General features: G+C 40.7%; 2 protein-coding genes across 2 annotated transcripts in view; one reads left to right on the top strand and one right to left on the bottom strand.

The window, feature by feature from the left end:
* Positions 1-4,517, top strand: part of gabbr1a (gamma-aminobutyric acid (GABA) B receptor, 1a) — a 58,097-nt gene extending 53,580 nt beyond the window's left edge. Inside the window, exons 21-23 of the mRNA XM_070911530.1 lie at positions 1,843-1,971; positions 2,722-2,865; positions 4,233-4,517. Coding sequence (XP_070767631.1) covers positions 1,843-1,971; positions 2,722-2,865; positions 4,233-4,517 — 558 coding nt within the window. The remainder of the gene's footprint in view (positions 1-1,842; positions 1,972-2,721; positions 2,866-4,232) is intronic.
* Positions 4,518-8,185: 3,668 nt separating this feature from the next.
* Positions 8,186-9,462, bottom strand: tnfb (tumor necrosis factor b (TNF superfamily, member 2)). Its single transcript, XM_070911417.1, has 4 exons — positions 9,274-9,462; positions 9,113-9,167; positions 8,933-8,992; positions 8,186-8,649 (listed from the first exon to the last, which is right to left on the bottom strand). Exons 1-4 carry the CDS (start codon positions 9,460-9,462, stop codon positions 8,186-8,188), a joined length of 768 nt encoding a protein of 255 aa, XP_070767518.1.
* Between the last annotated feature and the right edge of the window lie 3,803 nt (positions 9,463-13,265).

Below are 13,265 nucleotides of genomic sequence, written 5' to 3'. Positions count from 1 at the left end.
TGAAAGTTAATGTTAAAAGTTAATAGAGTTCATGGATAACTTGACGCTCCCTTAGTGCCTCTGTGGTGTATTATTTGAGTAGATAACTGGCTAAACTTGACAGAACATCACATTGAAATACTTCCTGTGCAATTGCAATGGAGTGTAAAAAGTATAGTTTGTTTCAAATGATATTGTTTGCATTCAAAAGTCATACAACAAGAAGTCCATTGTGGGTACAACAGAATATAAATGACAACTTCTCCTCTTAAGACAACCTTTGGGATATGCTGAACATCACAGCTTGATGATCTAGTAAAATACTGGAAAGTACATGTTGGTATAATGATTGGTTGGAGCATTACGAGACACAGAAACAGGTTTGTATATCAAATATTTAAGCTTTTCCACAAGTACGTCTTGAGATTTGATTCTCTAAAATGCAGATCCCGGGACGCATTTCTGTCCAAATCATAAAACAGCTGGCACAAGCTGCTGTCTTGTATGAATCATAAATTTTGATGCTTATTGTGCCTGTGGTGCTGTGATACCAACAGTCATATCTCAGGTTTCCTTTATGAAATGAAAACTTGTTCTCAATGGGACCTCGTGGTGAAATAAAAGTTAAATAAAATCAATAAAACACGAAAGGGTGCACCACAAACTTTTATTGTGCTGCAATCTCATGCAATTCAAGCATACCTCCGTTTCATAGCTGAGTGCTCTGTACTTTCGCTTTAGTCCTAAGCATATATGTGGGAAGAAATCTGTGCGCAGTGTGGTTTATGCGTTAGGTTTGTGTGCGGATGGCAGAGATTGTATACACAATGCTTTGTTTGGAACTGTTACTTTGCCCTATGGCAAGAATAGGTTTAAAAATGTACCCATTTAGGCGCAGTGGTACAGTGGTAATCGCTGCTGTCAGTCATAAACATTTTTCAGTGGCTGTTAATAGCAAGTGAATCATCCTAAACGGAGGCACCTAGGATGCACTTTACACTGAAATAGCTGCCATTATGTTCACTTTAGCCACTTTAGACAAATACTCGCAGCCATTTCCTGACACTCTTGACACAGGGTAGCTTTGTAATTGATGTAAAATGTCTGGAAAAAGTGGTTTCTGTCACTTTAACTGCCAGAGGAGTTTTTCTGTTTTGATCAAAAGCAGGAAGACAATTTTTTAGTCTTTAACAGCCATTTTGCTTGAATTTCCTGTGCTTGCCTGCATTCCCTTTAATAAGTAAAAGAGGAAGCATCTTAATGAGCATCCAAACATTTATCAGCTTATACTTTGTGGATATGTAATTAGTGAACGGATTGATCTCGCCTCCCAAATGTCAAGGAGAGGATTTATCATTGATCATTCATGTTTTTTTATGAGAGCATTAAAATCAGCTTGGATGCTCATTTCATCACATGGTTCCATAATGTGAGACAAGGCTAATGTTATTATTTTATGTTATGATATACACATTTCAGTTTTATGATGATGTCAATAGTTAATGGCATCTGTGAAGGGACCTCCTTCCTCTTTGCTAAGCTGTGAGCTCCAGGCCCTGATGAGATGACAATGTGGTGATTGTCAGCGCGCCGTTGCCACTTCAGTCATGACTTTTTAATGCTGTTTTCACATGGGAGCCCTCCCCAGAATGATAAACAGATGCCTAATGCTTTTATGGATGTGATTTTCCTCCCCTGCATTTCTCTTGCTCTCACACTCTTGCTTCATTCTCCACCTCCCCTCCTTTAACCCCTCCCTTCCTCCTTCTTTCTCTTTACTTTAAACCTCACTCTTACTTTCCCTCTCCCTTTGTTCAAACCTTTCCCTCTCTCTGCTTCGGTCTTTCCCTCTCTCTCCTGCAGGTGTTGTGCCTGATTACGGCTCCGGTGACTATGATCCTGTCTTCGCAACAGGACGCCTCCTTTGCCTTTGCATCTCTAGCAATCGTCTTCTCTGCCTACATCACTCTGGTGGTGCTTTTCGTGCCCAAGGTACTCTGACTCGTCACTGACACCTTTAGGAACTGTTGCACACACTGAAAAGTTCGCTCGTATTGAGGTAAAACCGAAGGTCAAACCTGCCGGTCTCAGTGTCTGTGGGAAGAAAGTCCAGCTGGTGCTGCATGGTGCATGAAAATGACAAACTTCTGGAAACTGTTCCGTCTGATCGCTCTGCATTTTAAGAATTGTGGACCAGCTGTGACATCAAATAAGAAGTCTACTTAAATGATCAAATATTGTTTGTGATTCTACCATTACAGCAATAATCTGTGAAGTTAGATAGTTCATATAACAAGGTTTTAGATGTGTAGCTGCTGTAAGCATTTGGTGTTGGGGAAAGAAAGTAAGACAGTTTACATGTCTGGCAGCAGCTACAATGATTTGTTTGGAATAAATAGAGCTGGTTAATGCACATATGCGTGGCGCTGCAGACTGTGCAGACAGAGGAAAGAGTGCCACCTACAGAAATTCAAACTTCATTAACTGAAAATCCAAGGAAAAAAAACCCATAACAATATCATCACCACTGTTTGATTGTTTGGCTATTTCTGGGAGCGCAGTGCGGAAACCGCACAGCAGTGAACACTAAGCACCCCCTTAAAATTGACTTCAGTGATGAAAACATTTTAAGACAAGAGTGAGACATTTGGAGTGTATAATAGAAGCATTATTCATTCAGCACGCTGCACTCTCAGGCCTGATTTTGCTCTTTACCGACTTCCTGTTCCTGTGGCGGTCCAGATGCGGCGTCTCATCACCCGAGGCGAGTGGCAGTCGGAGCAGCAGGACACTCTGAAGACCGGCTCGTCCACCAACAACAACGACGAGGAGAAATCCAGGCAGCTGGAGAGAGAGAACAGGGAGCTGCAGAAGATCATCCAGGAGGTGAAGACATTATATACGTTACATTAATGTTATTAAACACACATCCAAATGCCAGACACATAAAGTGCCTTTCCTCATCCTGGAGGCAGACGTTATATTCATGGTCACATAGGTAATACATAGTCATGTTTTTTATATGCAGTGGTTATACAGATAATATGTACAGTGTACTTGCTGGTGTGTGATGTGATTTTACATGCTTTGAAACACAGAATGCTACATAATAAAAGAAAATAGAGAATAATAATAACACACAACATTGTGACATAGACAAATAGATATGGAAAGGGAAGTATTCATCTTTTAATCAGTGTTATTGTGGCAGTGTAGCTCTATAAATTCACTGAAAGAAAATGGAAAAAGGACTGGAAGATTGTATTTTACACAACTTAAGGTGAGGTATGTGCAAGGTTAATACACTTATTAATAGAGTTGATTGGACTCCCTCTGTATTGGACTAAGCCAAGCTTAAAGGAGACCTGACACACTGGAGATGTGCGGAGGAGGGCACGCTAATTCATAAGTCCTGAAATTCTGGGCGTCGATTCATAAATATGTCGAGATAATTGTTGATCAGATTGCCCACGCTCATTTGTGTCAGGAGATCCTTCTGCTCTAAAGCCGTGAATGGCTTCATACAGCTGTTATGCTAAGCAGGAAGTCAGTGTATGTGCCATCGTTTACAGATTGGCATCGACTGCTTACCAGAGTGGCCTCACATGAAAAGGATGCCATGCAATATTTTATTCCGAGGAGGGTAATGGAAGTTTTTAGTTCTTTGCAGCTTGTGAAGATAGTTGTAGTCATGTGGCTTTGCCCACTCATAAAGTGTTTTCAATTTTTCCTGAAAGCTTACCAGAGATTATAACAACTGTATGAAAGCAGAGGGGGCTTACGGTCGGGGAGGCAATAAAACTTCAGACTCAAACAAGTGAATCCGGTGTGAAAACTGAGTTATTGTTAGGATTGTCTTTTTGACACACGGATATTCTTATCTTAGATTAGTAACACTATGTTGCCATTTATCGACCAATCGTTTAGTGTATAAAATGTAAAACATTGTGAAAAATGCTTCCCAGAGCCTTAAGGGACGTCTTCAGATAACAGTCCCAAACTTATTTCATTTACTATCATATAAGCAGTAAATCTTCACATTTGAGAAGCTAGAAACAAAAATGTTTGGCATTTTTTTGCTTGAGAAATCACTGAACCAATTCATTATTTTACCAAACTTTTCTGTCTATCAACTTAGTGCTATAAATGCTAATAAATGCTTAATGTGGGGGGTTAAAGTAAAATGTTACCTTTACATTATTTTAATTTGCAGACATGACAACAATCTCGCTCTCCTCTCGTTATGTCTTTAGAAAGAAGAGAGGGTATCGGCGCTCCGCAACCAGCTGGCTGAGCGACAGGCTCTACGCAACCGCCGCCGACCCTCCACAGGCCAGAATCAGAACCACAACGCCCCGCCGCCCTCGTCCCAGCCGGATCCCAAGTCTCTGCTTCCCCCACCCGGCTACCCCAACCCCACCACGGACAATCACTCCCTCCCGCCTTCCTTCTCCAACTCCTCCAACCTCTACCCGGCCGACAGCAAGATGAGCCGCAACCACTGTCACAACAGCCAGATCCCACTGCTGTATAAATAGGCGAGGGTGGGGGTAGGGGGGAGGGGGGTACAGTTGCACACGGGGGGGACACAAAACACAAGGAGACACTGTGACTTTCACTTTTCTGCGATGAGCACAGCTGTGTGGTGACACTGTTTTAAAAAAACGGCGTGGAAGCACAAATAAGTACAGGGGAGAGCGCTTCAGACTTGGCAGCTTCGGGGAGAGTCACGCAGGTAACACCCGTCCTCACAGTCTTGATGTCACTGTGTTCAACCCAGCAACGACGCGGCGACAAGCACATCTCAGACTAGCAGCACTCGAGGTCTCTTCAAAGGTGAAGTGAACGGATAGATCTCTTAATCATTCCTCTCCCTCATTCGTTATCTCGTTCTGTTGTGGAGACGCCGCGTCAAGGATCTCAAAATGGAAACGTTTGTGTTTGTGTCTTTGCTATATCGTCTCCACCATTTGTCTCTCGAGTTTGTTGACTAGGCAAGCACATACAGTAGTGATTTATATTGTTCTGTAATATCTGATCTGTTTTGTCATGGAGTTGTTGTTCAATTATTTGTTTACTTTTCAGGAGAGTTGTGAAAACTGAAATTTACAAAGGGACAAAGCTATGTACAGTTATTTTTCCTCCAATGTTTCCTCTGGAGAGCAGCTGAGCTCAACTGCGTGGTTTCACTGAAAAGTGACAATGTGCATTATTAAAGAGCCATAATTTAGAACGGCCAATGAGCTTGGCATGTAGGGATGTCTAATGTATTGTTGACTGTGTATTCAAGTACAACACTGCATCTTAAAAATTCAATCCTTTACTGATGTACGAATATTAGACCCACTTAAAAGGAGAAGATGATCAAAGCGTGCTCATGTGGAAGGACGGTTTTGATAGTTTTGCCATTTGAAATAATGTTTTACAATGTATTTTTTGAGATTTGTGTTGTATCTATTTAGCAGTATAGTACAGTAGTAGCCATCAAATGAATCCCTCGTCCTGCATCTAATGTATTTTGCAGATATCGCCGGCTACTGCAGCTGATTCTCACAGTTTGTAGGTAGTGAGGGTTAGAATCCAAAACTGGAAAACTCCATCTTCCAACTTGCCAGAAGAATAGTTTGTACTTTCTGCCTCCTGAAAATAAAAGCCAATTTATATTTCTACAGCAGCAGTGCGGTGAGATGCGAGGCTTCTAAGATGGCTGTTTCTGTAGATATTCAGAGAAAGCACAGTTTTTAGATTTTATACATGTGAATCTGTAACACATCATTCTTGTCTTCTTCTAGTCTTTTTGTTTTAAGAGGATGGTTTTTTTTTTATGTTTTCCCATAACGGACAATCTGGATGGATGCTAATTTTTTTTTTTTCTATTTTTCTTTCCCATTCTGCCTTTGGGTAAGTTGTAAATGTATCAAAGAAGGATATATACGTAATGTGACGTGACATACTGTATTTATTCAGCAGTTAATCTGGATGTACTATTTCATTCATGAGCTATTTCCAGATTTTATAAAGCAATGATACCACAGCTGTACCAGCAGGTAAAACAATACTTTTAAAGTACTTTTTAAATATATATATTTCAGTGTTGCACTTTAAAACTGAACAAACTGGTTATTCCACTTTATGTTGCTGTTATAATAAAAATACATTTTAGCTCAGGGTATGGAGGAGTACAGTCACAGGACATAAATGAATGAAATAGGCCATATTTATTAACTGTGCAGTACCTGGATCAGAAAGTGTAACATATGAATGCAGAAATAATGTAGGAACTGTTCTATTATCTTGCACATATATGAAAATATACATGGATTTGGGGATATTTGTATTCACTATATCTAAGATCTTAAATGTTAATATATTTCAGATTATGTGTATGCAAATATATGAGTACCATAAATATAATAATTGTTTTTTCATTGGGATTTTCTGTGTTTCAGTGATATCTTCCACGTCAGTGGAAGTACAGGTTAAATAAACAATAGGGAATTACAGCGTTCATTTCCAAAACACTATCAAAATTGAAACTGTAATTACCTGAAAATCTGAAATGTATTAGTGGATTTTTCATCAGCTTTTTCATATTCTTCATTTACATCCATAAAACCACAATTCCACGATTCATTATTCAGCATTTTATCTTTTACAAACATTTTTTCAAACCGCTCCCTAATCTTGAGTCTCAATGTCCTGTGCATCCCACAGCTGAGCATATTTACGTCATCCACTAGATGTCACCAGCTAGTTATTGCTTTTCTGACTCTCGATGACCTTTCAAGCCATTAACTCTGTCAGGTTGAGTCAGTGAAACTTGATATTTTTCTCCAGGTTGCCCTCCGGGACTCAAAGAGCAAATAAACCCAGAAGAAGAGATCATTAAACTAAAGTGGGAAGCGGTTTTCAGCACGATGACCAGCTGTGAGGGCCAGTGGGAATCTCATTACTGAGACAATAAGTGGATGTTTATAGATGAAAAAACACTAAAGTAGACAAATTGCTCCCAAGTACATCCGACATTTGTATAATGTGTGTTTTTAGATGATGACGATGTGACAAAACCTGCTGTGCTGCAGTCCCATGATCCCGCATTACACACATATAAACACTGAATGCGATCACATACACACTGAAGTCACACACACACACACACTCCCTCCCATGTCATGTCTCTTTCCAGCTGACTGAAGATGAAGTATGTGGTAATAGAGGAAAGGGGTTGGCGGTGTGGAGGAGGAGGGAGGTTGTAGGGTGTGTGTGTGTGGGAGAGAGGGTGTGTGTATGTGTGAGTGTTTGTCAGCGTGTGTGTGTGTGTGTGTGTGTGTAGGGGGGGTGTGGGGAAAACCCGCTCTGGGCTGAGGCTTCTGTGGGCCTCCACCTGACACAGCACTCAGCAAGACACAAAAAGTAGGAAATTCCCCTCGTCTTGTCTGATCTAACAAAGGAAGTATTTGCTGGCTGGGGAGGAATTTCATAGCAACTTTTTGCCAAATAATAGGCCGAGCCCAGTGCAGTGTGTGTGTGTGTGTGTGTGTGTGTGTGTGTGTGTGTGTGTGTGTGTGAGTGTGAGAAAGCTACTGCCCTCCCTGGCCTGGAGTTGTTAGCCAACTCAGCTGCAAATGTCTATTTGCTATCTCAGCTATGAAATGAGTTCACCCTCTGTGTTGACACAATATTTTTTTGTTCTTTTTTTGCTTTTTAATTCAAGTTTATGTTCACATAAAGTATATAAATATCATATTTAACACCTAATCCCAACAATTTAAATATAAATAAATACAAATAAATACATACAGGTTGTAAAATACGTGATAATAGTACATAATCCTCATAATCCTTGAACTAAACTCTCCGGTGAAGAGCAGTGTCTGACACATACATACATCTGATACAGCAGAGAGAGTCCAACCTACTACAATCTCAGGTCCTCATAAATAATGTTCAAAAAGTGCCTAAAATAGAAATAATGTTGCAAACTGTTACAGTTTATAGGATTTTTTAAAAATCCGCACCGCCTGTTTGGCTACAAGCTTCATCTCCATTGAGATTTAAACATTTCTACATCACCATGACGATGAATAATAATGAAGATAAAACAATACATAGAAAATGTTTTTTAAAAAAAGAAAAAAGCCTAAAGACTTCTGGCACTGTGCAGAGCTTTGCATCTTCTCTGTTAGCATCACAGCAAAGAAACATTTCAAAGTGCAAACACACCAAAGAAAGTCTTGCCCTCGTCGGTATCCAGCTCTGACGGCTGGTTGGTTTCCGTCCACAGTGTGTCTCCTTTATTGAGCTGAAACACTGCACCCAGATAGATGGCGTTGTACCAGCCCTGTCCGGCTCTGTAGCTGTCCTCCTGGGCGGTGTTTTGGCACGCCGACCTCACCGCGCTCATCAGAGAAGCTTTGGTGCCTATGGAGTCTGAGTAGCGCCAGATCCGGTGGCTGAGGGGCGTGAGGCGTTTTCCCGCTCTCTCCTCGTCGCCATCGCTGCAGGAGACTCTGAACGACGCCTGGCTGTAGACGAAGTAGAGGCCGGTTTGTGGGATGACGATCTTGTTGTTCACCAGTCGGAAGCCGCCCTGAGCGAAAGCCTGGCCTTGACCGTTTCTCCACTCCAACTGGTCTTTCAAACTCTCTGCGTTGTCTTCGTCGTAGCTACCTGCGAATACAGCAAGAAGAAGCGCTGTTACAGCCTCGACACACCTTGGTTCTTCTCTCCACAGGAGTGAATAATTAACAGGTATATATTGTTATTAGAAAAGATTGCCTAAAGCCGATGAATAACTTGAGCAACAACTTCCTCATAGTGCTCCTGACTAACACACTTCTAAAACAGAAGCGGCAAGGATCAGAGAAGCGGAAGAAAGAGCCTGAAGGGTCCTTCTGAAAGATCATGAGCACATTGTTTGCCCAGGACCAGATCATGGTAAGCTGTGACTCACCTTCTAAATGGATGGCTGCCTTGGCTTTGCTGCTGATTCGCCTCAGTGTGTAGTGGGGATCTGAGAAGAGAAAGACAAACGTGAGCTTGTCTCAAATAATCCACAAAGACTCAAACATATCTCGCAAAACTCCCCTCAGTGTGTTTTTTTTTTTAAATGAGCAGCCATGCACATAATCACCTGTTTTCTCAGCAGCGTCCTTCTCGATTAGTGCTTCTGTTTGGCCTGATTGAGTCTGTATGGAGGAAATGAAACAGATTAGAGGTATATACACAGGAATGTCCTGCTTTTGCCAGAAAATGCAGAGTTTTAAAAGACTTCTGATCAAAGCTTCTCCTTACCATCGTTTCTGGCCTTCCCTTCCAGGACCAAGCAAACAGCAGGACGCTTCCTAAACAAAGGGCCACAATGAGAAGGACCCCGGACACCTTCCATATCCGCCCTGTAGATGACTTCTTTTCTACCAAAACCACCGTCCTCTCCTCCAGACCCATCTCCATGTCCCCTGGTGCGGTTGTGTATGCCACCATGCTGTGCACAACTCCGATCTTAGAGTTTTTACTGCTTGCTGCTTAGAAATGTCCACCAACTGAACACTTGGCTGGATGCTGCGTCTGTGTCTTCAGGTAATCCCAGTGCTCTGTGCTGTTAACTTCTCTCTTTGTGTTGCTATTGTGTTGGAGTGAACCTCTGCCAGAGAGCTTGTAGTATTTATGCTGTTGCAGCAGCTTCTGCAGAAGGGAAACTCCAGTGATGTCACTCTGAAAGTGGAGACAGTGCAGGAGGCAGCAGCAGAGCGGCTGAGGCCATGGAGAGAAAAGAGCCGCTGCTGGGAGGGAAAGAGAAGTCACAGAATTTTTAGTGGAGTTTTACCAGAGAGTGGAAACCAAATTGGAGTTGTGGTTTCAGGACGGGGGGAAAGTGGTCGGCCGCCGTTTTGGGTTTTGAAAAACTACACAATGTTGTAACACACACACACACACACACACACACAGACAGACATTCATACACAAACACAAATACTGTACACTCGCTGACACAGACACAGTCATAAACACATAAATGCATATTGAGCTCATTACCGAGTTGAGCCTTCCACAGAATGTAATCTCTTTCTGTAACTGCTGAGGGTCACACATAAATCCATGGCTCACATCAGACCAGATGTTTTGAAAAACCACAAAAATGTGAGATTGTGTAAACAATCCACCTGTGCATCAACACTTTACCACCCCTATTTAGGGGTGGTAAAGTGTTGATGTTGATTTAATAAATAGTTTATAACACACTATAATGTAGTTGAAATAACATTTTAAGTATTAATGTACAGTATTTGTCAACAACTATAACTTCTCTTATGAATATTTTACATTATTACAACTGTGTTTCACTGTATTATCATTTGTTATCTGTTTATACACCAGCCTCCACTTATAGGTGCCCACAGGAGAAGTTATAGTTGTTAATGAGTATATCAATAAAGACATATATCTGCTTACATTATAGTGTATTATAAACCATATATTTGCGTTATCTTTATAGTATTAGCAGCCAGAAATGCACTGCCAAATACCTAAACTGTAAACTCAATGATAGCCGTCTGCTTTACACAGATGATACCACAAACTACCTAAAATGTTATACATATAACCTTTATCTTAAGTCATGTTAAGTCCTGCTGAAATTAAGATCTGATCTTCACAAGAGATCTGACTGTATAACAATATTTCTAACTACACAAAGTTTACAATACCACAGATACCTAGATATGCATTAACAGATATGGTCAAACAAAAGCATAAGAACAGAACTGGGAGATGATGCAACTCACTCGGAAAACTGGTTTGTACACTTCTCACATCACTTTTTGTTTTCGAGACAGTACATTGAAATATTCAGGCTTGTCATCACACATGCCTGAAATGTCCAGTAAATTCTGTTTTCCTTCGGCAGTGCTTTTTTTTTTTAGCAACACTTTCCCTTTCTCATTCAGTTTCCCTTGTATTGAACTGATTGCTGTGTTTGTTAGCTCAGACCAGCTTTGAGCGAATTGAGTGCCTGTGTATCTTGGAAACATGTCAAGACTCATACAATAGACTCTAGTGCTGCAACGCTGAATATGAACACTGCAGTTTTAAATGTGTTTGCGTGTGAAATCAGCAGTGAAATTGCACCTCATGGCTTCGACTGTCTCATTCCAACATGCAAACACTAACCAACCACAAGATCATATGCACCCACATGACACGCAAACAAACAAATACACACATTGCTTCGTTGCAGTTCCTCTTGCTCACTCGCCCACCACCTCTCGATTATTCATAAGATTCACCAAATTAAGTTCTTGGTAATGATATCCGGTGATCTCAGAGTGTACTGGAATCTCATATACAAGCTCACAACTTTATTCTTTCAAAATAACCATGATATAGTTTACAGATCAATAAGGACATTAGTTCTCTACATGTCAAAAAATAAAAAGGGAATCAGAACTAAATGTAAATCTACAAACTCCAGGAAATGGAGGGCATTTAGTTGAATCTAATTTGCTTTTTCATGACACCTTAAAAGTAAATAACTCCGTACTTAACAGCAGAGTTGGGAGATTGTGTGGGCACATAAATGCTAATTCCCACATTTTGTGGTCATGTGAAAAGATTAGCATACTTTAGGAGAATAAAACTTTAACCCTTTAACCCCCATTTTAGGTTATGAAGGACATCGTTTACATAAGGACAGTAAGATATTGTATCTTCTATATCTATGATATCTATTGTATCAATATGGACACAAAATCAGTAGACCAAGAAAGGTATACCCACTTTTTCTCTCTCTCTTCTTCAAAATGTGTATCGTGCTGTACAATCTGTTGAACCTTTCTAAACTGATAAAAACATTTTCCCAGTCAGAGGTCATGTGTAATATGTAACTCACAAACTCCCACTGGATTTCTCCAAGAGACAAATACTTCCTTTCATGGAGACGGAAACTGAACCTCCCCATTTTGAGCCTTCATATCTGAGTGCCCTTTTCCTCACCCTGTGCGCCTGAATCATTATCAGACGTCTCCTAATCGTATGGTGACATATTCCCCGCATGTAACTCCCCCCCTGTGATATCTGGAACACTTTGAAAAAGCCCTCTTTTGTTCTTTGCCGATTTTGCTCATGGATTGCATCATGAAATCCCAGGATTGTGTGGTCATCAAGCAGCCGAGCTCAACCACAATGCCGACAAAGATTACCTCGGGGCAGGAGGGAGAGGATGGAAAGAGGAAGGGCGGAAGGAAGGTGGGAGGCCAAGGAGGGAGGAAGTGGAGGAAGGAAGCTGTTGTAGGCAAACAAAATGCCGCATTTATGCCATGAGCTTAATTTTCAGATTTGTCTGGTGACACAATCATAGGTGCCAGTTTTTTGAAGAAGCAAAAAATCCACATCACAAGGTTTTGGTTTCTGTCTCATCATTCCCTCTTCAGTGCTGCCGTGTGTGGGCTCAGAGGGGGATGTTGATGTGTAAGGGAAGAAACTGGGCCAAAATTAGGTTTAACCACAAATGCAAGGTGGCTTCCACTGTTACTAGACTGTATAGTCTGGTGGCCCACAAACCTCTGCTGTGCCTCCAAGAAGTTACGCTTCACCTACTATTAGGTGTTTTACCTTCTTGTTTTCTGACTGTGTCTGTCAGGAGCTTATTTAAAAACCAATAGATTAAGTTAGGTGTTTATCTGAATCTGGGATTTTACTCATAACCGGGAAATTAGCTGATTCCAAACTCAGGGGGCATGTTTACAGGGTCAAAAAATCAATTAAACTAAGTGATAAGAAATAATTGTGTTGGGTTTAGTACAAGAAAAAACCTTCGGGGTAAGTATAATAAAGGTTAGAGGAGATTAGAAAGTTGCTGTACACAATGTGTGTGTTATTAAATGTAAAATAGGTTTTAAATGTGTATGTTTGCCAGGCCTCCAAAACTTGGTACATTAAAAAGACAAAGATTGTATTGTATTTTTAGAGGATGATTACGATTTATTACAACTTGGGTCTATTTTTGTAATTTTGGTCATCATTCTTATCGGTAGTAATAGCATTCATAGGAGTTTTAAAAAGATTTTTTTTTAAAATACTGGATAGTCAAATTTATTTGAAAGAGAAAATTAAGTACGCTGTCAAAATCCACCACAGCTGACATCTGTCACCGACTGACTTCCTGCTTCAACTTTAGAGCCTGTTGTAGCACGCACAGTTTTCTGTACAATGAGAGATCAACACCAACATTTTGGGTGCTCTCACATTCAGTTTTACCTCCAAATAAAGTGGTGAAGATAATCTGACTA

The sequence above is a fragment of the Enoplosus armatus genome, chromosome 9 (assembly GCF_043641665.1).
Source record: "Enoplosus armatus isolate fEnoArm2 chromosome 9, fEnoArm2.hap1, whole genome shotgun sequence".
Taxonomy (NCBI): Eukaryota; Metazoa; Chordata; class Actinopteri; order Centrarchiformes; family Enoplosidae; genus Enoplosus; species Enoplosus armatus.
This window is presented reverse-complemented; position numbering and strand designations above follow the sequence as displayed.